The 24949-nt window shown below is 41.9% G+C and overlaps 1 protein-coding gene across 1 annotated transcript; it reads right to left on the bottom strand.

Moving 5' to 3' along the window:
• Positions 1-4331: 4331 nt before the first annotated feature.
• LOC308619875 (transmembrane protein 9B) lies at positions 4332-19072 on the bottom strand. The gene is made up of 6 exons (XM_081239094.1): positions 18611-19072; positions 16200-16291; positions 12386-12494; positions 9677-9811; positions 5358-5531; positions 4332-4862 (listed from the first exon to the last, which is right to left on the bottom strand). The coding sequence occupies exons 1-5, from the start codon at positions 18974-18976 to the stop codon at positions 5376-5378; spliced, it is 858 nt and encodes a 285-aa protein (XP_081095220.1). The 5' UTR covers positions 18977-19072; the 3' UTR covers positions 4332-4862; positions 5358-5375.
• Between the last annotated feature and the right edge of the window lie 5877 nt (positions 19073-24949).

The following is a 24949-nucleotide window of genomic DNA, read 5'->3' as shown; positions in this document are numbered from 1 at the left end:
ACCATGTTTTTATTCTCCACCATGGGCCACTCTGGAGAAGTCTCTTACCTGACTTTTGTTGCCGAGAGGCTGTACTTTGGGCTGAGTCAGACTTAAACTGATTTATAGGTGATCATTTAGTAACAACATGCAAAATAGCTTACAGTTAAACAGAACTGCTCAGTCTGGTTTATCTGTTTTCTCTACCTAATATGTAGATATGACAACATACAACAATACTAAATAGAAAGCTTTGCTTGCAAAATTGGACTCTTGTAACAAATTCTTTTATAAAAAGAATGCCCCCCCATTTATCTGAGTTATATAATCTTATATCAAAATTATTTATGGAAAATATCTTTAAGTAATAATCTCATAATGTGCAACTATTCGCCAATATTTTTAAAATAGAGATTAAGGCCATAACCAGGAAGCTCAATATGAACTTACATTTTATTATATATCTATTAAAATTTTTTTCCTTCTAAATAAACTATTTTTCAGAGCAATTGTAGATGCACAGCAAACTGAGCAGAAAGTACATAGTTCCCATTTACCCCCTGCTCTTACATATATGCACATTCTCTTCTACTACCAATAGGCCAGCCCCAGAATGATATATTTGTTACAATTGATAAACCAATATTGACACATCATTATCACTCAAAGCCCATAGTTTACATTACGGTTCACTCTTGGTGTTGTACAATTCTATGGAATTTGACAAATGTATAATGACATATTATATACTGATTTTTTTTTTACTCCATAGTTTTGCCTTTTTCAGGATGTCATATAGTTGGAATCGTATAGTAAATAGCCTTTTCAGATTGGCTTCTTTCACTTAGTAATATTTATTTAAGGTTCCTCCACATATTTTTGTGGCTTGATAGCTCATTTCTTTTTAGCACTGAATAATATTCCATTGTCTGAATACCATATCACTTACATGTGGAATCTAAAATATGACACAAAGGAACTTATCTATGAAACAAACAGACACACAGACATAGAGAACAAATTTGTTGTTGCCAAGGGGGAGGGGAGTGAGGGAGGGATGGATTGGGAGTTTGGGATTAGCAGATGCAAACTATTATAATATAGAATGGATAAACAACAAGGTCCTACTGTATAGCACAAGGGACTATATTCAATATCTTGTGATAAACCATACTAGAAAAGAATATGAAAAAGAATACATACCTGGGGCTTCCCTGGTGGCGCAGTGGTTGAGAGTCCGCCTGCCGGTGTAGGGGACACGGGTTCGTGCCCCGGTCCGGGAAGATCCCACATGCCGGGGAGCGGTTGGGCCTGTGAGCCATGGCCGCTGGGCCTGCGCGTCCGGAGCCTGTGCTCCACAACGGGAGAGGCCACAACAGTGAGAGACCCACATACTGCAAAAAAAAAAAAAAAAAAAGCATACATACCTGAATCATTTTGCTGTTCAGTAGAAATTAACACAACATTGTAAATCAACTATACTTCAATAAAATAAATTTAAAAAAATATTCCATTGTCGGGATGTACCACAGTTTACTTATCTATTCACCTAGCAAAGGACTTCTTGATTGCTTCCAAGTTTTGGCAGTTATGAATAAAGCTGCTATAAACAGCCATGGGCAAGGTTTTTGTGTGGACATAAGATTTCAACTAACTCAGATATTAAATACCAAGGTGTGCAATTGCTGAATCACACAGTAAGTGTATGTATAGTTTTGTAAGAATCTACCAAACTCTTTTCTAAAGTGGCCATACCATTTTTGCATTCTCACCAGCAATGAATGAGAGTTCCTGTTGCTACACATCCAGAATTTGGTGTTGTCAGTGTTCTGGATTTTGGGCATTCTAATAGGTGTGTAGTGGTATCTCATTGTTTTAATTTGCATTTCCCTGTGGACATATGATGTGGAGCATCTTTTCAAATACTTATCTGCCATCTGTATATCTTCTTTGGTGAGGTGTTTGTTCAGGTCTTTGCCCTATTTTAAAATCAAGTTGTTTGTCTTATTGTTGAGTTTTAAGAGTTCTTTGTATATTTTGGAAAACAGTACTTTATCAAATAGTTTCTCCCAGTCTGTGGCTTGTCTTCTTGTTCTCTTGACAGTCTTTCACCAGAAGTTTTTAATTTTAATGAAGTCCAGCTTATCAATGATTTCTTTCTTGATTCATGCTTTTGATATTGAATCTGTCATCAGCAACCAAAGGTAATCTAGACTTTCTCCTATGTTGTCTTCTAGGAGTTTTGTAGTTTTTTTGTTTTGCATTTAGGTCTGTGATCCATTTCAAATTAATTTTTTGAAGGGTGTGAGGCCTGTGTCTAGTTTAATTTTTTTGCACTTGACTGTCCAGTTGTTCCAGCACGATTCACTGAAAAGACTTTTCTCCGTGCTCCCATTGTTCGTCAAAGATCAGTTAACTACATTTGTGTGCATCTATTTCTGGGCTTTCTATTCTGTTCTATTGATCTGTTTGTATTCTTTTGCCAGCACCACACTGATATTGACTTCATTACTGCAGCTGTACAATAAGTCTTGAAAACAGGTAGCGTCCGTCTTCCCATTTTGTTCTTCTTCATTAACATTGTGTTGACTTTCTGAGTCTTTTGCTTCCTTACAATCAGTTTGTTGATATCCACAAAAGAACTTGATGGGATTTTGATTGGGATTTTTATTTATTTATTTATTTTTTCTGCATTGGGTCTTTGTTGCTGTGCACAGACCTTCTCTAGTTGCAGCGAGCAGGGGTTACTCTTTGTTGCACAGCACAGGCTTCTCATTGCAGTGGCTTCTCTTGTTGCAGAGCACAGGCTCTAGGGCGTGCAGGCTTCAGTAGTAGTGGCACACGGGCTCAGTAGTTGTGGCTCGTGGGCTCTAGGGTGTGGGCTGATTAGTCGTGGCACACAGGCTTAGTTGCTCTGCGGTATGTGGCATCTTCTCGGAACAGGGATCAAACTGTGTCCCCTGCATTGGCAGGCGGATTCTTAACAACTGTGCCACCAGGGAAGTCCGGGATTGAATTGAATCTATAGAGATCAAGTTGAGAAGAATTGACATCTTGATAATATTGTCTTCCTATCCATGGACATGGAATCTCTTATTTAGTTCTTTCTTTCATCAGTTTTGTAGTTTTCCTCATACACATTTTGTACGTATTTTGTTAGACTTATACATATTTCATTTGGGGGGATACTTATGTAAATGGCAATTGTGTTTTAATTTCACTTGTTCATTGTTATTATGTAGGGTAGCAATTGACTTTTGTATCTTAACCTTCCATCCTGCCACCTTGCTATAGTCAAATCACTTATTAGTACCAGGTTTTTTTTTTTAACTCTTTTGGATTTTCTTCATAGACAATCATGTCATCTGTAAACAATGATAGTCTTAACTTTTCTTTCCCAATCTGTGTACCTTTTATTTTATTTTGTCTTATTGCATTAGCTAGGATTTACAGTATGATGTTGAAAAGGAGTGGTGACAAAGAACATCCTTGTCTTGTTCTCCTCTATTCCTAGTTTACTGAGAGTTTTCGTTGTGAATGGGTGTTGGATTTTGTCAAATGCCCTTTCTGCATCTATTGATAAGATCACATCATTTTTCTTCTTGAGTGTGTGGATGTGATAGATTTCATTAAGTTTCAAATGTTCAAACTGCCTTGCATACCTGGAATAAATTTCACTTCGTTGTAGTTGAACTTATATCTTTTAATACTAACAATAAAATCAATAATTTTAGGTTAGATTTTGGGGTTTAAAAAAAGTGCTTTTCACTAACCAAAAAATGCATTAATGGCTCCTAAAATCTCATCCTTATGAAATTAATGTAATTTAGTTCAAAAATTTCTTAGAACAAACACTCCTTCATGCATTTTAAATCCGTTTATCAAAATGATATCTGTAGGGGCCTCCCTGGTGGCGCAGTGGTTGAGAGTCCGCCTGCCGATGCAGGGGATACGGGTTCGTGCCCTGGTCTGGGAGGATCCCATATGCCGCGGAGCGGCTGGGCCCGTGAGCCGTGGCCGCTGAGCCTGCGCGTCCGGAGCCTGTGCTCCGCAACGGGAGAGGCCACAACAGTGAGAGGCCCGCATACCGCAAAAAAAAAAAAAAAAAAAAAAAAAAAAATGGTATCTGTATACTTTCAGAGACCCATCTAAGTATCCATACATTCTCTCTCCCTCCCTCTCTCTATACACACCCACACCCACACACAGATAATTTACTACCAGTGTTTTATGATTAGACTGGTATAAAACAATAGTCTTACATCAGGGTACAAATTGTCTTTGCATCTTCAAGTTCATCATACAGCAAAAGAGGGAGGGGAGAAAAGTTAGGAGACATAGATACACTGGTAGGTGTTTCAAAAATTATTTTTATTGTTACATTTCAAAGAGGACATAGGAAGAAAAAAGCCAGTTATCCAATAACTGCTATACCTTTCAGAGGGAGGCAACTGGAACTCCAGTGCTAGTTCAAAGCTGTACACACTACAGCTCAAACAGCTGCCTCTCAACCTGACTGGAGATGCTGACAAATATGTGTATGTCATCAATCCAGGGAGGCTTGGGTCTAAAAGAAAATTTCTTTATTGCAAGTGTCCAAGTCCTTAGGATTCATCCTTAAAGATACTAGAAGAAGATGAGAAAGACCACACACCAAGACTATGTTTATTCATTAGAGTAAACTAGCGAATGGCCAGTTTGTTCTAGGATGCATTGCATCAGACATCACAGTACATGAAGAAAATCTGCATCTTGTGAAGAGCCACCAGGTATTTCAGATCCAATTTACCATGAAGTGCAGCCACAGGCCAACCAGATGTCCAGATAACATAGTCAGTGCAAAATTCAAATAGGTAAGTCAGGGCTTTGATGAGGCTGGCAGACTGCAAAATATAAGTGAAACTTGAAAATAAAAGGCAAAGTCTATTTACAACAGATTGTTTAGTAAAGTGACTTGAGAAAAGTCATGTTAAGCACTTCCCACGTATCCCTCCCCTACTCTGCCAAAAACAAAAACAAAAACAAAAAACACCACACAAAAACCACCCTTGAAAATTATCTTGAAAACCAAATTAAAACTGTGTGGTAAAAAAGAGAGTGCTTTTTCCAGGTAAAGGACTTCAAGATAATTTACAGGCAGACATATTTTTATTAGTAAAAGTCACAAATAAGAAAAGGCTAACGTTGTTTGAGGCATGTGCTTAAAAAAAAAATGCCTCCATTAATACATTAACAAGAAAAGAAAATACCAAGCATGTTTTTGTTTCCAGTTTTGAATTTTCCAGCAAGAGTTAGTGAAATCAACAGGGCATTAAAACAAAACCCAGGAAAACTCAGTCAATTTTTTCCCATTGTCTGCCTCATTTCTTTCTAGTCACCTTGAATTCGATTCCCAATTAGCTGAGGACAACATGACGGTCAAAGACGGATTTTCGCTGCTCTTGAACTTGAAGCTTCCAACGCTGCTGGGCATACTCTACCTTATTCAGCACATTGGCTCGACTGCGGGAGCGGGCCAGCACATCGTGGGCATTTGCAAAAGGTTGGTGATCCTGAAAGTCCAGGAATGGAGAACATCAGACGGTATGGTCCGTGTAAAACACACACACACAATAGCAGTTATCCAGCCACGGAGATAGGAGCAGCTGGCCTTTTCAAACAGACCATCTCATTTGGCCAAGCACTCTTAGGCACTCAACTGCCAGAAGCAGGATGAACTCAACTACAGAAATAGTTGGTTCAAGTAAAATAAGCGATGAGGAGGTATTTGTGCAAAGTTCCCATGAGTCACCATTTCCAAAGACATTCCCTTAAGAAGTAGGGATCAAGACAAAGACAGTGGTCATTTATATTAAAGAGAAGCCCGTCTTGATGAGTGGTGGAAAGAAAATCTATTTTGCATGTTAATATCTATATGTTACAGATACAGAAAGTAGGGCTTTTCCTTGTTTTATTTGATACTATATAGCTAATCTGTGGCTGAGGAAACTCTTATCTTTTAATTTCCTGCCTCCCATTATATTAGAATTGTTACTTGCCAGCTTGGGGCCACATTCATCCTGGGAGATGAGTTGACTGGATCCTATCTTGGTTGGTTTCCATCTCTTCTTATGCCCTCAACACCTACATTTCCCCCCTTCCCCAATCTGTAATGAACAGAGACATAGCTCAAGTGCTACAATTACCCTCTAGTGCTAAGGACAGTAAGGAATTATTACTTCAGCGTTTCTATTTGGTAAAGACTTGAATCTTTCATTGCTGAGCACACAGTAGCTTCCATGTTAGCTGCCGCATTAGGAAAGAGGCCATTGAAGGGTCACCCAGGTATCTGTGTAGAAAACGAACCTGTCCTGGTCAAAGTAAACCAACGTAAACCAATGCCACTGATGTTTGTAGTCATACACAGGAAACCACCAGGCTACTCTATCTATGAATGAGATATAAACACAGCTGCCTAAATGACAAAAGGCATTCAGTATTAATTTATTGCTTTTGTTTGCCTTTTCCTTGATCTCTTTTTCCTGAACCTGGGTTAGCAAAGCTCCTAAATGTTCCAACATAGGATACAAGTCACAAGTCAGACCTCTTAACCTTTGCCTCTCGGAAAGAAACAATATTTTTTTTTTTTTTTTTTTTTGTGGTATGCGGGCCTCTCACTGTTGTGGCCTCTCCCACTGCAGAGCACAGGCTCCGGACGCGCAGCCCCGGCGGCCATGGCTCACGGGCCCAGCCACTCCGCGGCACGCGGGATCTTCCCGGACCAGGGCACGAACCCGTGTCCCCTGCATCGGCAGGCGGACTCTCAACCACTGCGCCACCAGGGAAGCCCGGAAAGAAACAATATTGTTTCTCATGTTTGCAAAAGCTCTATTATATACCCAGGGCAGGAGTCAGCGTGTCTATGGAAAGCTATACATAACTGCATAACTATATATATAAAACTGTAACTAAACAGTGTTTTAACACCTGGTCTTCTTTTTAGAGCAAGATATTTATATAATGTCGACATTTCAAAGACATCAAAGAGTTTTCTGTAAAGAATTTATCCCTGCCTTCTTTACCAAAATTGCTTCAACTTTTCACTTAATTTAGGTAATATCTTGTGCAAACCCCATCCTTTTTTTAACCTTACAAATGAAAATAATAAAAACAATTCCGCAAAGTTCAAATATTTCAAAGATGTAAGAAAGAACGTTAGGAAAGAGGAAGGCGGCTAATGTTGTTGGATTACTTTATTTCCCATGAGGAAATAAACCGATCCACGGTCATCTAACAAATGAGCACAAGCACAGGTCTTAGCTCCCCTAAACTTGACTTGGTGTCACATCTTCTTAGCACACTGATTTTGTTCAGGTAGATTAAAATGACACTATCCGAATGTGGTGCTTCAGTGAACTTGTATATAAAACATTATTACCATTGGTTTGTTTTGACATTAACAAGACTGGGAAGAAGGATGTACTTTACCAGCAGAGTGCTTCTCAATTTCATAGTCCTGTTATCTACTCTTCAAGGTAGGGGGAGAGACATCTTCTTAAGGAACAAATTTAAAGGACTAAACAAACAGTTAATCCTTCTGGCCTATTCTCCATCCATCAGAACAAGACTGAACTAGCTGCTCATAGTCATGGATGCCGGGAGAATGCAAATAGAGATTTACCCTTTATATATGTTTGCACTTTTTCCACCTGATAAAATTACAATAAGTACAAAACATGTTTTAATGTACTGCTTTGATCATAGCAATGATGTGTCGTGGATATATAACACAGTAAATATTGTGGCTCCTTGCACTGAGCTTCTTGACTACTTGTGCTGACTCTCACTTGGTTCAAAGTGCTCTACACCCAATAAAAATAGACAAAATTAAAACAGAATTTAACAAAAGCACGTTTAAAGGCACATAAAGAGAGAAGAACTATCATCTTGGATTAGCAACAATTGTAGGAATTTAAATTGAACTTCTTTTTGAACAGAGTTGTTACCATAAATTCATACCTGTGTTTAGAAAACCTCTCTCTGCCCAGAATCAATTTAACAGATATCACAAGTCAGCCAGGCCTCTCAAGACAATGTTCTCATATGATCGACATGCTCACAGAATCAATCACTGGTGAACAAAATGCCTACTAAGCACATGGTCCCATCAAATGCCTTTCCTACCTGTTTTTTATCTACACATTTGTGCATCCATTTCTTTTATGTTCTGTTGTCTACCCCTAAAATCAGGAACCAGATATTTAATGCTATAAGGGATGTAGTTTAAGTCAGAGTTTCTGTCTCTGTGTCTATAATGAAATGGTTTAGGTGGCCTTTGATACATAACGTTTTCATATGTTAGTAGTTCTCAACTGGGGGTGATTTTGACCCCCAGGAACATTTGGCAACGTATGTGGACATTTTTGATTGTCATGATTGGGATGAGGCTTCTAGTGGGCAGAGGTCAGGGATGCTATTAGATATCATGCAGTGAACAGGACAGCCCCCTACAAAAAGCAATCATCTGACCCAAAATGTCAATGGGAAATGTTGTATGTGAATGAAAATTAACATGGGAACAGTATTTGAGACTCTAATCCTTCCTGATATGGAAAAGTTACTTGTTATGTGTTGGTTGAATTACTAAAGGAAGCAAGGGGAAAAGAGGCAAAGAGAGGTATTTCTATGAAAGTTCTTCACAAAACAAAAATGAAATCTTGCTCCAATTAAGTTGAGTATTCAATATCGATATTCATGAGACAAGCAGGCTCTGTAATTATAACTTAAGCCATTCATTCGGGATCCCCTTTCTCATCTTTTACCAATGGGTCCAGAAGCCATTCCAGAGTAAAAGGACTTTTGACTGTGATTGGCAAGGCTTTATCCTGGCTTTGGCTTTTGGAATTGATTCTTGAAACTCTACTAAATTTTATTCACTTTAAGAAACATAGTTCAATAAAGTAATCCAAAATAAAAAGTAATTTCTAAAGAATATTATATATGTAATAATGAAATAGTGGAAAATTTGGAAACAAACCCAAACAGGATAATGACAAAACAAACAATATAATTCTCTAAGCCATACTGAATAACAAATTTGCAGACTATGTCAATTTCTCAAAGGTTTTGAGTGAAGTAATATTAATTATATATACAAATATGAATGTGTTTTAAAGATAGGAAGAGAATCAGGAGTGATGGTTTTATTTTTCTCTAGAGTTAAAGATCACAGATTTTTTTAAAGGAGGAAAGGAGGAAATATAAAACATCAGCAGGTTATCAAGCTGTACTTCATTAAGTAAAGAACATTATGGTTTTCATGCTTCCCTTCACTAAAGCCTCTTTGCCTTTTAAAATATTTGGTGATGTTGACAGGAAAGGTGTTCAGGCAGGAGCCTAGGAAGAAGACTATCTCCAATGCTTTTCTCAATGTAAACAGGAAAAGGCAATGAAAATTGTGCCCTTGGTAGTGAAAGGCAAAGCCTTCCTTGTACAGCACACTCACCAAGGATCATCGGTCTAACCACCATACTTATGGCTTTACAGAGCAATTTCCTCATAAATAGACATACACTAATATTAGAACTGTCTTTAGGTTCTCTGGTGGAGGATCTGCTCCAGATAGGGACATCTATTATGTAACTACTCTTTACATGCACTTTATATCAGATGACGACAGAGACTGGCCTTGAACAGCTAGGGCATGCTAAGAACTTACCCCAACATCTTCATCGCTCTGTATCAATTGTGAATGTCCAAACAGGCGTCTCTTCAGTATGGGCTCAACCAGAGTAAGATACACCATGTACAGAAGCAGAAGGCCCAAAATGGAGAGATAAATTATAATGGTAACCTAAAGGAAATTGAAAATAAGTTATATCTCTGTTCAAGCCAAGAAATCTGAATTTTGTATAATAACGTTAAAGCCCTAGTGAAGACTGATCTATCTGTCAAGCATATAGGATTTCCATACAAATCAGATTCCAACATAAGAAATAAACGCAACTCTTCACCAAAGTATTATTTATAGAAAAAAAGGAAAGAAAGCATTTTGCCTTTGGGATCTTTTCACGAGTCTTCAAATTCCATCTTCACCTACTGCTAATCATTTGCACCACTGCTAGCACAGCAGTTCTCTTTTTTCACCTGAATACAGTGTCCCAGATTGAACAGCACTGCAGTCAAGACCACTTTCTGTTAGGATCCCTAACAGAAAGTGTAATTCACATGAATTTCAACAGCGTACTGCTTTAGATCAATTTAGATATACAAAAATACATGTTAGGCACATGATTTTCTTGAGATCTTAATTTGTGTGGTGTCAAGCAGTACAGTGTGACACCTCCCACTAGAATGGCTACAGTTAAAGACAGTCAATACCAAACGTTAGCGAGGATGTACAGAAACTGAACCCTCGTATGTTACTGGTGAGAATGTAAAATGGTACAACTCCTTTAGAATACAACCTGGAAGTCTCTTAAAAAATTAAATATAAACTTACCTCTCTTAGGAATCTACCAGAGAGAAAGGAAAACATACACCCACACAAAGACATGTACGCAGATACTGATGACAGCATTATTCATAAGAGTAAAAATCTGGAAATAAATGTCCATCAACTGATGAATGGATAAACAAAATGTGGTATGTTCATGTAATAGAACGCTATTCAGTAATAAGAAGGAATTAAGTACTGATACATGCTACAACATGAAGAGACCTCAAAAACATTATGCTGTGTGAAAGAAACCAGTCACAGAAGACCACATATTTTATGATTCCATTTATATGAAATGTCCAGATCTGTAGACACACAAAGCAGAATAGTGATTGTCTAGGGCTGGGGGTAGGAATGGGATTAACTATAAATGGTTATGAGGGATCTTTTTGGGGTGATGGGAATGTTCTAAGACTGGATTGAATTTTTTAAATTTTTTTTTAGAAAGTTATCAGGGCCAATACCCAAAGTACTTATTTATTTTTACTTTTTGGCTGCGGGGCATGTGGGATCTTAGTTCCCCATCCAGGGATTGAACCCGTGCCCCCTGCATTGGAAGTGCAGAGTCTTAACCACTGGACCACCAGGGAAGTCCCTAAAACTGGATTTTAAAAATTGGTTTTAAATTTGCTAAAATTTATAAAATTGGGGGCTTCCCTGGTGGCGCAGTGGTTGAGAGTCCGCCTGCCGATGCAGGGGACACGGGTTCGTGCCCCAGTCCAGGAAGATCCCACATGCTGCGGAGAGGCTGGGCCCGTGAGCCATGGCCACTGAGCCTGCGTGTCCGGAGCCTGTGCTCCGCAACGGGAGAGGCCACAACAGTGAGAGGCCCGCATACCGCAAAAATAAATAAATAAATAAATAAATAAATAAAAATAAAATAAAATTTATAAAATTGTACACTTATATGGACTTCCCTGGTGGCACAGTGGTTGAGAGTCTGCCTGCCGATGTAGGGTACACGGGTTCATGCCCTGGTCCGGGAAGATCCCACATGCCGCGGAGCAGCTGGGCCCGTGAGCCATGGCCGCTGAGCCTGCGCGTCCGGAGCCTGTGCTCCGCAAGGGGAGAGGCCACGACAGTGAGAGGGCCATGTACCGCCAAAAAAAAAAAAAAAAAAAAAATTGTACACTTATAATGAGTGACATTTGGGGTATGGAAATTATACATTAAAATTTTGTTAAAAAATAGAAAAGTACAGTGATGGTTTCTCTATGGGACAGTACCCTGCTGGAGCAGGAGCTCTCCACAGGGTCAATCACAGCAGGGATCTTTGTAACTGGCATAGCTGACCACCCTAGATTCCCCTGAGGCTTTTTTTTTTTTCGCAACAAGAATGGGGACCTCCATATAAAAAAATTGGGGAGAAGAATTATTAGCCACCATAATAAAGTAATTGAACCCATTAGAGGTCCATATTGTGATGAGACTGATCTACATTCCATTTCCTATAAAAGATAAACAAAGGAAATCTTAAAATCCAGAAGTGATGTTTTCTAGGATAGAGTAGTCACTCTATATATAACTTTTTCTAAGGGTTGAGAGGGCAGGAAGAAGAAGGTCTAATCATCCTGCTTTCTCACTAATCTTTGGCATACGTGGCCTGCAGAGAAGCTGGAATGTCTTTCTGGGAAATGCTAATTATACTCAGGGCTTTTTTTGTGCCATTTCACATATCACATCTATCTAAGGTATCCTAATTAATGCACAAGGCATCTCAACGAGGCAGGTGGAGAGCAGGCCCCTTGCTCCTTTTAGGGTGCGGGCTGGGGATGAGAAAGGAGGGGGTAAGAGGGTGCTGGGGAACAGGATGGAAGAGCAATAGTTTAGGTAACTAAATAGAATTCAAGTGTCCAAAATTTTCTTTCTTGTCTAGATACCATCAAAAACTGTTCCAGAAGCAGAAAAGATGGATTATTGTTTTTTCACCTTGATCGTAACAGAACTTCTCTCCTCATATTTGCATTCACAGCGTAGACAGTATGCTTCTACATCAGGCCCCCGCACAGGCATGGGGTCCACAACATGAAGGCAATCGCTGAAAAAACAAAGATAAAATACTGCCTAAACCTAGCTGGATTTTCTACTTGCACTGATCAAACCTTTCCTGAAATCAGGAATAATCACTGAACTTTCCCAATGAAAGAATGAATATAAGGAACGAATAATCAGTAAGGGAAGGGAAATCATTTCCTCTCTCAACATTAGCAATTTGGTAAGCTTTAACAGTCTAAGAAACCATAAAGACACATATGTAGCAGCTATTTTCAAAAGTGCTATTTATAGTTAAAATGCACCTGAAAAACCCCAAATGGGACTGAAAACTACTTAGCAGATCAAGTCATATTTAGACTTGTTCATTTAGCAAGTAAAACTGCTTTAAATGATTTAAAGTGACCTGGAGCATTATTCAAATATGAGATTACCTCTTTTATGAATTAACTAATATCATCTAAACTGCCACAGTGTGGTATATGAATGGCTAATCACACCTAACAGTTGGTAAATTATGAAACTCTGAAAGCTGAACACCAGAGTAAGAAACAGTTACTTTTCTTAATGAGCAAAAGTCTATTTAAAAAGCATGGAGAAGTAGGATTAGGACAACAAAAATATTTTAAAGTGAAAACACTACCTGGCAATGGTACCTAAAAATAATAAAAGGCTGAATGTTTTTGTGGTTGGAGGTTTATTTTCTCCCCATTTTCCAGGTCACTTATTTATGGCTTATGAAAAAGCAAGCCTATCCAAAAAATCTTTTTCCCAGAAATCTGTCGATTCTAGGAAATAATTAAATTCTTACTCTCCCCAGCTATTAAGAGCCCACTACCCTGATCACCTTCAGCAAAGGCACGCAAAGCTTTGCTGTCCTCCTGCTGGCTGCTGGGCAGTTTCCCTCCCTCTTGTGCTCTCTCCCTTAGGCATGTCTGGCTGCCTCAAGAACTCTACCACAGCATCCTGTCTCACTCCACCCACCTTCTTGAGGGCATCCAATGCTCCAGGCTGATTCTTTCCCTTTGTCCTATCAGAACGTACTTTTTTGTGTTCTGTTCCCTCTGAGCTGTGGCATAAGAAAGAAAACCCAGGGGCTTCCCTGGTGGCACAGTGGTTGAGAATCTGCCTGCTAATGCAGGGGACACGGGTTCGAGCCCTGGTCTGGGAGGATCCCACATGCCGCGGAGCGACTAGGCCCGTGAGCCACAAGTACTAAGCCTGCGCATCTGGAGCCTGTGCTCCCCAACGAGAGAGGCCGCGATAGTGAGAGGCCCGCGCACTGCGATGAAGAGTGGCCCCCACTTGCCACAACTAGAGAAAGCCCTCACACGGAAACGAAGACCCAACACAGCAAAAATAAATAAATTAATTAAAAAAAAAACAACCAAAAAAAAGCTACAAAAGACAGTTAAAAAAAAAAAAAAGAAAACTCAAAATGGCATAAATGATAAAAGTTCAGTCAGTTTTCCTTAACAGGTAATTTAATTTTAACAAAGGTAGTAATCAAAAAATAAGTCCCAACTGGCAGAATTTCAAATAAGAGTAAGGTCCCACAATTCACACCATACAAGTGTGTGATATTTGTTCCAAATGTACAGAAGACCAGGAACGTATCCAGCTGGATGCAGGCATAAAATAGGCAGAGGAAGCTAAATCCCACTGCAGGGGTATCTAGCTCAGAATCATAGAGGTCATCCAGCCCAGCACTCTCGGAGAGGTCACCTGTACAGGTCACAGAGTAAAGTAATAGCTAAAGGGACCAGAATCCAGGGCTCCTGCCTCCTAGGACAGCCCCCCTGTATCTCTCTGAACCTCAGGAAAATGAGACTTATCTCCTACTTAGTTTTCTATTTCAGCTTCAGAAGCCTTAGCAACAATACTTAAGAATTACTTGGGAATCTAAGTGTTGAGTATTGAGTGTTTCTTTGGAAGTACAAATACAGTTTAATAACAAGGAGATTTTGAGTGCTGTGCGGGATGGGAGAGGAAGCAGGAAGGTTGGTTCTGACTGGCCACTCACTGTGAACACAGAACCCAGATACAGAACACAACCACTTCAGGACACTAGGCGACACCTCCCCCTAGTGCCAAAAGGAGGACATTATCAGCTTCAAATCACACCTCAAACATAAACCAGAGAACTCAAATTTTTCTTAAGTTAGACAGTATAGGTCAATGAAGAATTAAAGCTAACAACTGGACAAAATGGAGAGGCCAGGCTTCCAATATCTTATCTGACCCTATATATATAAAAATATATATAGGGTCAGATAAGATATTGGAAGCCTCGGAAAGCCATAACATCTTGATTAGTCATAACTTGCCTACCCTTCTAAAGCCAGTTAAAAAACTTTCAGTGACATCTGTGAACCTATCCCTAGTAAAAGACTAAGCTGCAGGAAGGAAGCAAGGGAGAGAGGGAAGAAAAATTCCAAAGCAAGCCTTGTTTTCAACTGTTTATTTTCAAAGCTCCCTATTTTCACCAATAACCAGGGATAAATGATATACGGTTCTCTGTGAACCTGGAAAAACAAAAAGTCAGTGAAAAGATTAGTGCTAAACACTTGAATAGTGAGTTCATTTGCCACTCAAGTAACAGGCATCACATTCTATTACTGATAATAGAATAAACTGATTGTAAGTGCTCAATATATTTGGAAAATTTATAGGAATAACTTAAATTTGAGTTTTCTTTTCATATAAAGTAACTTGCTGATATAAAACCTAGAAAAATAGCTAAATCACTTTGTAGTATGAGACAATTTAAAGTAGAACTAAAAGCTCACAAGAAGTTCTCAAGAATACACTTACCAAATGTCGGATTGAACCTAAATGCACATCATGGGAAGAACAGACAACGACATCAGAAAAGCTAAACATGCTCAAAGGCTGCCTTTTCTTATTCAAAGTCAGCTTGGAATATTGTAACAGAATGAATTTAATTCTGCTTTCAAACGTTCGGGGCTATTTAGCTGTGAAATCGGGCACATGTGAAAGTACGGAACATTTGGAGCTATTTTTCTTCTAGGCCTATCCTGGCAATCTTCCATTACAAACCATAAAATGTCCCAGTCTAGGGTAAGGAGCCCACCTATGCTGCTACAAAGCAACTGCTTCCCAATCATTTTATGGCACATGTAGAAAAAGCTATTATTTGTAAGGTCCACTGGGATAAATAGAGAAGGCTGCTGGTGGCTAGCTAGTCAGGATCCCAGTCATCACAGGCCTGCCTGATTATATGCCAAGGGCTGAAGGGATCAATGACTTGGCACACCTATAACCTATTAATAGCACACCAATTGGTACACTCTGATATTCATGGCTCATTCCCATTCCTTCCTGAGCCTTTTGACACTTTTAAACATAGTCTCCTATATCTGACAATATATCATCCAAACCTACAAATTGTAAAAACTCTGACCCAGATAAATAAGGCCTGCTTACCTTCCACTGAGAAGCAAGAGGGAGGACCAAAATTTAAGGGGACACAGAAGGGTAGCTATGGGTAGTCTGGGTGCCACAAACTCAGCCCCATCCCAATGTAAAAGCCTCCCTGCCTGGGGATTTTGGCTACATTCCTTTGGGCCTACATCATGCACTCAGGGCCTTACTCTCACTTTTTCAAATAGAAATGGAATTCAACACTTTTGCTTAAAGAGAAAACAATACATTGGAAGAATATCCAGGGCTAACAGTGACAACCAAAGAAAGAAATTTAACAGGTAATTCAGTAATCCAGAATACTTACCAGTCTTTTTGGGATATGTTCTTATTATAAATACGCCCAGAATTATCTTTATAGGGAGGACAGATACATTTACATCGGACATCCTCAGAATTCTATAACCAAAATAGAAACTTGTTGACAGTTTATCATCAATATTTTTAAAAACTGCAACTTACACATTTTGCTAAGCATCCCCTGCCAAGTATTCTAAAACCATTCATTTAAAATTTTAAATAACTTTGAGATATAGACGTTTTTTAAAGCCATTGGTAATGCTAATGAATGATTATATACTACATAAAATTATTTTGAAATAACATCTACTACCTGTGACTTGTTAATCACATTTTTGTGTCACATGACAATCAAATTGTGCTAATGTTATCACCATCTACCTGCCAGTAGAAAGACGAGGTAGACAGACAGCTGTGCCTGCAGATAAGAATGCTGATTACAGAAGGATGGGGAAATATCAAACTAAAAATTACTCACAAAACAAATCACAATTCTTCTCCTCACCATCCTTCCACCCTTTGGTAGAAAGGTATTGATATGGATAAAATGGGTTGGGCCAGAGTCCTATAGAAGGGATGAAGTTTTGGAGGCACTCAGCTACAATTAGAAAGGAAGTACTGGGTTGGCCAAAAAGTTCGTTCGGTTTGTGAACACGGTCAATAAAGTTCTCTGTGGAAATGAAGAATGTGTCTTTTATTTTTACTTTAAACCGAACGAACTTTTTGGCCAACCCAATACATAAGGGAAGTACTGTCGTGTAGCTGAGATCCGTTTGGTCTACCCTTCCCAGGAAACTTTGCTTCTAATCCCTGAGAGACAGAGAGGACAACTACTGATAAAGCAAGTTTCAAGAAGTGGAGGAAGGGGTGGCTAAATTTATGAATAGAGGGAGTAGGAGATGCTTCCCCAGCAAAGGGGAATCTAATCTGAGAAGTCAGCGGCTCATTAGTCTCCAGAGGACCGGGTCCAAAGCTCCTATATATGGTGGTATATCTGGCAGAGTTGGTAATTCATTTACTCATTGAGCAACTACTTAGTGAGCATTTGTCCTGTGCCAGAACTTGTGTGCAATGAGGTGGATTCAGATAAGCGTGAGACATGGTTCCTGCCCATAATTAGGACATGCCCAAGTAAAGGAGACTGACAAGTACATGGTTACAATATACCACTTAGAGTGATGACAGAAGATATGCAGAGGGTGCCAGCAGTGTTTTGAAAGTCAGGAGACTTGCTGCTGTCCCTGCTTCTGGAGGGAAGTAGGGAAGATTTCAAAAAGAACCCTTGACCTAAACAACAAGGATCTACTGTATAGCACAGGGAACTATACTCAATATCTTGTAATAACCTATAACGGAAAAGAATCTGAATTACTTTGCTGTACACTTGAAACTAACATAGCATTGAAAATTAACTACATGCTTCAATAAAAAAAGAACCCCTGACCAAAACCCCCCTGATCTGTATACTTGTCACCCATCTTTCCCAGCCCCTATATTTAAAGGTATTATAGAGTAAAGCTCCAATTTAAAAAAGAAAAATGTCATTCTGTTTTCCCATCACATTAATGTGCAGGCCATCTGTTTTCCCTAGTAATGAGCTAGCTCATCAAGGACAGGTCTGGAGGGTATGGGCACGAAGGGGACTAGATAGCAGCATGAGGGGGACCAGAAGGGCCAAGAAATGGAGCAGGGGAGAAGGCCACAACCTCACCTCTCCTGTAGTTTGGATCCTCCCTTACCCACTAAATTATCAAGAAGAGAGAAGGCAAGAAAGGGGCCAGGAGGTCTGGAGGGAGTCAGGTGAGGATATGAGGCCGGTGAGAGAGACTCCTGTAGGTCGTATTGAGAAGGAAGGCTGCCAGGAGAAGCAAGTTCCCACAGTGGGAAGGGAATCTGTTCAGGGGTGAGTTGAGAGGAGTTAGTTCCTAAGAGGGAAGACAGCTGTGAGATGCGGGCTTCCTATCATTTTGGCCTGGGGAACTGGGGCAGTGGTCTGTGAAGCCGCTGGAGGGCGGCGGTGGACTGTCAGAGCTCAAGCGTATAAAGTTAGTTAAAGGCTCTTAGAGTTGGAAAGGCTGTCAAGTTTGGGGGCGGGGGGTACTGTCGGGGCTGAGAAGAGAAATTCAAGGAGGCGGAGATGCTGTCCCAACTCTGGGCGCCGTCAGGGCCGGGTGGGGCTGGGGCGGGGTGTCAGCTCCGTGGGTGGGAGGGGTGCGGACGGGGACCGTCAGACAGCTGGAGCAGGAGGGCTGGACTGCTCTCTGGCTGTCGGGAGGGTTCCGGGTGGTAGTCGGCCAGGGCTGTGAAGCTAGGGGTCGGCCTGTCAGGGCTGGGAGAGGACTTGGGTGGGACGCAGGTGGACAAGGCCGGAGGCAGGGGAGGAGCTCCGGTCTGGGGCGAGCGCGGGGCGGGACTCACCTTGGCGGCGTCCGACAGCTGCACTAGCAGCAGCACCGAGAGCGCCAGGCAGGACAGGCTGAGCATGGAGCCGAGACGAAGGAAGCCGGCCCACAGGGTCGCCATCGCTTCCAGGCCCAGCAGTCCCCACAGCCGGAGCCCCCGAGACCTGCTCTCGGTCGGGCTCCGGCTCGGCCTCCGACTCCTCCGCCCGCACTTCCGTCTGGGCTCTCGCGTCACGGGCCGCGCCGGGTCAGCTACGAAAAGCATTCGCCCCGGAAACGGTTCCCGGTGCGAAGGTCGGGAGGCTGCGCGGTGCCCCAGAAGCAAAGGCGGCCTCTCGGGGGCGCAGCGTGGGTCCGGCGGAGCTTCGAGGTGATAGGCCATCTTTCCCCAGCACCGAGGCTGCGGCGCTGTGGGCCGCCAGTGCACTAGCAGGTCCTCCCGCCCAGGGAGACGCCCCCCCCCCGCCCCCAGCAAGCCTGGGCTGTCAGCGGGGCGTGGTGGGGGGCGTGGGGGGCGTGGCCCGAGCGACCCCTGTGAGGCCGGAGCAGTTCGTTGCCGGACCCAGAGTGAGCCTAATAAGCCCCCGGAATTGCTGAGAGGCGGCCCGTCCCGGCCGGCGCCGGCGGGGCGGGTGCGAGGCGTGAGGACAGGTATGGGCCTGGCCGAGCCATCGCTTCCCGGGATGCCCACCCCCAGTCAGAGAGTCGAGAGGCCCTCTCTGGCACTTTGGGTACTGACCTGCGGCCCACTCGCATCCCGGACCCCACTCCCCGCGAAGTTGCTAACAGTCTGTGAGCTGCCTTCTTGGGTGTGGCCTCCGTTTGGGGCTCCCCGCTTGCCTCCCACTGGCGGTCTGACCGCCTAAGCCCAGCCTGCCGCCAGGAACTGGGAAACAGCGGAGGGGCTGGGCTGGGCCAGGCCAGGCTCCGGAAGGTGTGGAGTTGGCGAGGGAACCGCCCTAGTAGCCTCCTCCGTCCAGGATTCCAGAAGGTGGGGGATCGCGGCGCTACAATCCTATTCAGGGTGGCTGGTCCCCTAAGTCAGAAGCCGGGGAGCGCTGACCCATCCTTCTCAGAGCGGGTCATCCTGAAGGGTAATTTAGGAGAACCTTGGAGATGGCACAGTGTCTCCAATTAAAATATTTTTCAGTTAGTAGAGACAGTGGGGTTGTAGTGGAAAGGATGCAGGGGCTCATCACAACCTCTACGGATTTTTTGAATGACCTTGGTCCAAACACTTCCCTTTTCTGGTCTCAGTATGAGGTGACTGAACTCTTACCTCTGGATTTCAAATTCTGCTTTCATGGAATACCCCGTGTTTCCTTTCTCTAAGCGAAACTTAAAAGGTGGTCTTTTCCTAATTTGTGGAAATGTTTTAATTAACGGATAGAATTTTCTCAATATTTTTCTCCCATGTGATTCTTGTTGATGCTAGACTCTAACACAAGGTGTCTGATGCTACGCCAAATATTTTTAGCCCCTTTCAGTCCCAAATGGCAAGTGGTTCCCAGTCCCAACCAGAACCAGAATGGCAGGACTAGATGTCTTTTCACCAAGGCCCCTCCAGGCTGCCTTCTGAAGATGCTGTTACATTAGTTAATTATCAGTTTTTCTTAGCGGGTGTTCTGCTGGCCAGAGGACAATCTGGAGACACCAGGGGTCAAATGTGTCTGACTGTGATGCACTCGTGGATTTGTGATTGCTAAAAGCTGTCTTATCAGCAAGTTTGAGATCAGTTTTGGGTTAGTTGTCTAGGTCTAGCATCTGAAGGGAGTGATTACTCTGTGGCTGAAACCTCACAGGCCTTCCCGTTCTTCTTCAAAATTGTTCTCAGGGCCTTGACTCGGGGTACAGAGACCTAGAGGAAATATATAATAGTGCCTCACCAAGTACACTCAGTCTGGGCAGAATTTTAGAGTTACACTGTCAGACATTGTAGTCACTAACCACATGTGGCAACTGAGCACTTTAAGTGTGACTGAATCGAGATATGCTGTAAATGTAAAATATACTGAATCTTGGGCTTCCCTGGTGGCGAAGTGGTTAAGAATCCGCCTGCCAATGCAGGGGACACGGGTTCGAGCCCTGGCCCAGGAGGATCCCACGTGCCGCAGAGCAACTAAGCCCGTGCGCCACAACTACTGAGCCTGTGCTCTAGAGCCTGCGAGCCTCAACTACTGAGCCCGTGTGCTACGACTACTGAAGCCCGTGCACCTAGAGGCCGTGCTCCGCAACAAGAGAAGCTACCGCGATGAGAAGCCCGCGCACTGAAGAGTAGCCCCTGCTTGCTGCAGCTAGAAAAAAGCCTGCGCGCAGCAACGAAGACCCTGTGCAGACAAAAATTTAAAAAAATATATATATATATGTATATATACTGAATTTCAAAGACAATATGAAAATCATAAAATATCTCAATAATGTTTTTATATTAAGGTTGAAATATTTTGGGTGCATTAGGTTAAATAAAATATGTTATTAAAATAATTTCACTTCTTTTTACTTCTTAAATGTAGCTACTAGAAAATTTAATATTTATATTAGACATAGCTGTTCTAGAATATAGGGTGTGGCTGCCATGAGTAGAGTGACTGTAATAAGATGGTCGGTTGCCTGGCTAGAGTCTGAATGAAGACTCAGGCCTGGGTAAGGAGAGGGGTGACAGAGTTGAACTGGCACAGCTAGAGCCAAAGGTTTGAGGTTGGGGGGATATATGTCACTAAACAAGGAATGTAATTCCAGGTGACACAATGGAAGTGGAGGAGTCAGTTCTTGTTCTGCCCTGCTCATGCCTAGATAACTCTTACTTTCCCCTTAGGTCAGGGGTCTCTTCAACTAGAAAGCCTTCCCTGACTTAGGTGCACTTCCATCTGTATTTGTGCAGATCTGTTTCCTAATTTAACCCGTTAGGATAAAATTATGTTTTCATATCTGCCTCTGTACTCCCAACCTCCATCAAAATTTTGCAAACTCTTTGAGGGCAGGGGCCTTGTTCATTACCTTTGTACCTGGAGACTGGGACAGAGTAAAAACCAATAAATGTTTGTGGGGACCTGGAAAAGGGAAAAGGAATGGGAGAGGCTCCTCTGGTCAGTCTCCAAGAATCAGGTACCTACTTGAATCCCTACTTTATTCCTTTCTGACCATGAGAGGGCAATGCTGAGATGCCCAAAGAAGTACAGATGGGATCTGGGCACCATAGTAGGCAGGAGAGGGGAGATTTTCTGTCCTAGGGTCTTCCTAGACCTTCAGGTCACATCAGAGTTGTTCTGTTTACAGACAAGACTGGCCTTAGTGAGTACCCACTCTTTTCCCTGCTTCCCTGTGACTACGTTTCCTTACTCTATTCCACTTAAGGAGTGACAAGTCCAGGTATGCGCCCTCTCACTTCTTTGTAAGGCCTAAAAAATTCCCTGGTGGGGGATGGTCAGAAGAGTAAGAAGACTTCTCTAAATTTAAGTGTGCAAGTCAGAAGGTTAGGAAGCAGAAGTGACAATTTATGTATCTGGGACCGAGGTTTTGCTAGCTCTGCCTGCAGTCCCCTCACCCCTTTTCCCTCCAGTGCTCAAATGGTTCTCTGGATGCCCCAGTCTTCTTTCTCCACCTCATCCTTTCTGATCTACTCAGCACTTTCCCAGGCCACAGCAGTCCAGGAGAACAAATGGAGTCATGCACAGCATCAATATGATGGTTTCCTTGGATCATGTCTCCAGTGGTTACAGGACACACAGAAGTTCTTCTGAGCATACCCTGGGAATGTCTCATGTGAGCCCTCTCCTTTACCATGTGTATTGCCAGGTGCTCCCTACTACTTAAGCCCCCTTTAGTAAGATTTTCTGCCCCCTGCTACTTGTAAAACCACATAAGTATACTTGCTGGCTCCCACCATGGTAACAACAATGCATAAGGCCAGAATTACATCTTTCTGTTCCTAGAGATGCTGGTATCAGCAATAGCTGACAAGTTACTGGAGACTGTAAAATAACAAAGAAACACAAGGTTTAGTAGCAAAGCAGGGAGAATTTTTAAAGTTTCTTTCAGAAGGGTGCTAAATCAGTATTCTTGGTTTCCCAGTGTCTTATATCTTACAATACCTAAGGGAAACAGTTCCTCCATTCTGACTGCTAAGATTTTCAAATAACTGAAAAAACTATACTACTTGTATTCATCTTTATTTTTACCAATATAGTATTTTTTTTTTGGCCGCATCACACAGAACTTCCCCGACCAGGGATCAAACCTGTGCACCCTGCAGTGGAAGCACGGAGTCTTAACCACTGAACCACCAGGGAAGTCCCCAGTATAGTGCATTTAAAATATCAAATGGTACTTCACAGTTGACCCTACCCCAGCCCTCTACATTCTGAATTTCTGCTCCCCAGAGACAACTTCTTTCTTATCTTTTAAGATAAATCTCTTCTGGGATTTATCTCCCTATTTCTTAATAGCATGCTTATACTACTAGTTCTTGATTTTTCAGTCTGGGCTATTATTTTACTTCTTGCTATAGGAAATAAGGTATGTACTTACACTCCAATGTCCTCTCATAAACACATGTATTATTTCTCCATCCTCCATCCCTCAATATATCTATATCATCTTAGGTAAATCACTATTCCTTACATTATTATAACTGTGTACATATTTATTCACGGTTGAATAAATTAGCATAATATGATTTCATTTCCTTTTTTTTTTTTTTTTTTTGCGGTACGCGGGCTTCTCACTGTTGCAGCCTCTCCTGTTGCAGAACACAGGCTCCGGACGCGCAGGCCCAGCAGCCATGGCTCATGGGCCCAGCCGCTCCGCGGCATGTGGGATCCTCCCGGACCAGGGCACGAACCCACATCCCCTGCATCGGCAGGCGGACTCTCAACCACTGCGCCACCAGGGAAGCCCTCATTTCCTTTTTTGACTGAAGTTAGCCACTGCCTCTTTTTCCATGTTTCTTAAGTATTTAGCATTCAAGTATCTATAATTAATTTATCCCAAACTCTCAATACTTTCAAACACATCAGGTAGCCTATCAATTATTTTTTTTTTAAATTGAAGACAACCCTCCAGGGCTTCATCACCTCCTTCATTCTGGACTAGTTATTCTTTAAGTCCACTGCACAGGTTTTGCCCTAGAATAATTGAATAATTTTATCATTTCTTCCCCATTTCTACCTCTTTTTGTTTTTCTGAAAGACTTCTATCTTCCAAGTCTTCTTTTGAATTTTCACATTTCTGTTATCCTGTTTTAAATTTACTACTTTCTTGACTGCCCTGCCCCCTTTTAAATAGCAATCTGTTCCATCTGGGAATACAGCATCTGATTTCTCTGACGATATTTCTAATGTTTTGAGTTTTTCAGTCTTTGTTTCGTGGCTGTGTTTTGTTTTTTTTTTTTCTGTTAGAAGCTTTTTTTATGGCTACGCCATGCAGCTTGCAGGATCTTAGTTCCCCGACCAGGAATTGAACCCAGGCCACGGCAGTGAAAACACAGAGTCCTAACCACTGGACAGCCAGGGAATTCTCAGAAGCTTTCCTTAAATGTCTGGAGATCCTTGGCTATCTATTCGCATGTAAGAGTTAGGCATTAGAGGGGCTTCCCTAGTGGCGCAGTGGTTGAGAGTCCGCCTGCCAATGCAGGGGACGCGGGTTCGTGCCCCGGTCTGGGAGGATCCCACATGCCGCGGAGCGGCTGGGCCCATGAGCCATGGCTGCTGAGCCTGCACGTCCGGATCCTGTGCTCCGCACTGGGAGAGGCCACAGCAGTGAGAGGCCCGCATACCGCAAAAAATAAAAATTAAAAATTAAAAAAAAAAAAAAGAGTTAGGCATTAGAAAACTGACTGGAAGCTCTGTGTACATAGACAGGGCTTGTGATTGGTAGAACACACTGTGGTATTTTTCAAACTTCTGGTTGCAAACCCATTAGTGGTTTGTGAAATCAATTTAATCACTTGCTACAAACTTTTTTTTCCCAAAAGACAGAATAGAAAATACTGTCAGAATACATCACACATAAAAAGGAAATTGTTTTGTGAAACTTTGGTTTCACATACACACACATACACACATATACATCATATGTACATATTATGTACTGGGTCAATTCCATAAAATGGGGATTTCTTATTGTGGGTGTTTTCTCAAAAAAGTTTGAAAAAAATACCACTTAGGGCACTCAAGATCAACTGCCAAGATGCATAGCTTCTTTCTCTTGGAAGGAGAGGTAAGTTTCTCTAGAGAAAAATTCTCTAAACTCCTGCCTGCTGGTCTGGTAGCCAATGTTCAATCAAGCATTTGTTGAGCACTTACTACATGCTATTGTGTAAAACAGATAAAACTTTCTGCCCTCCTGAAACTAGCAT

This window comes from Mesoplodon bidens, assembly GCF_964165515.1.
Source record: "Mesoplodon bidens genome assembly, chromosome: 7".
Classification (NCBI taxonomy): Eukaryota; Metazoa; Chordata; class Mammalia; order Artiodactyla; family Ziphiidae; genus Mesoplodon; species Mesoplodon bidens.
This window is presented reverse-complemented; position numbering and strand designations above follow the sequence as displayed.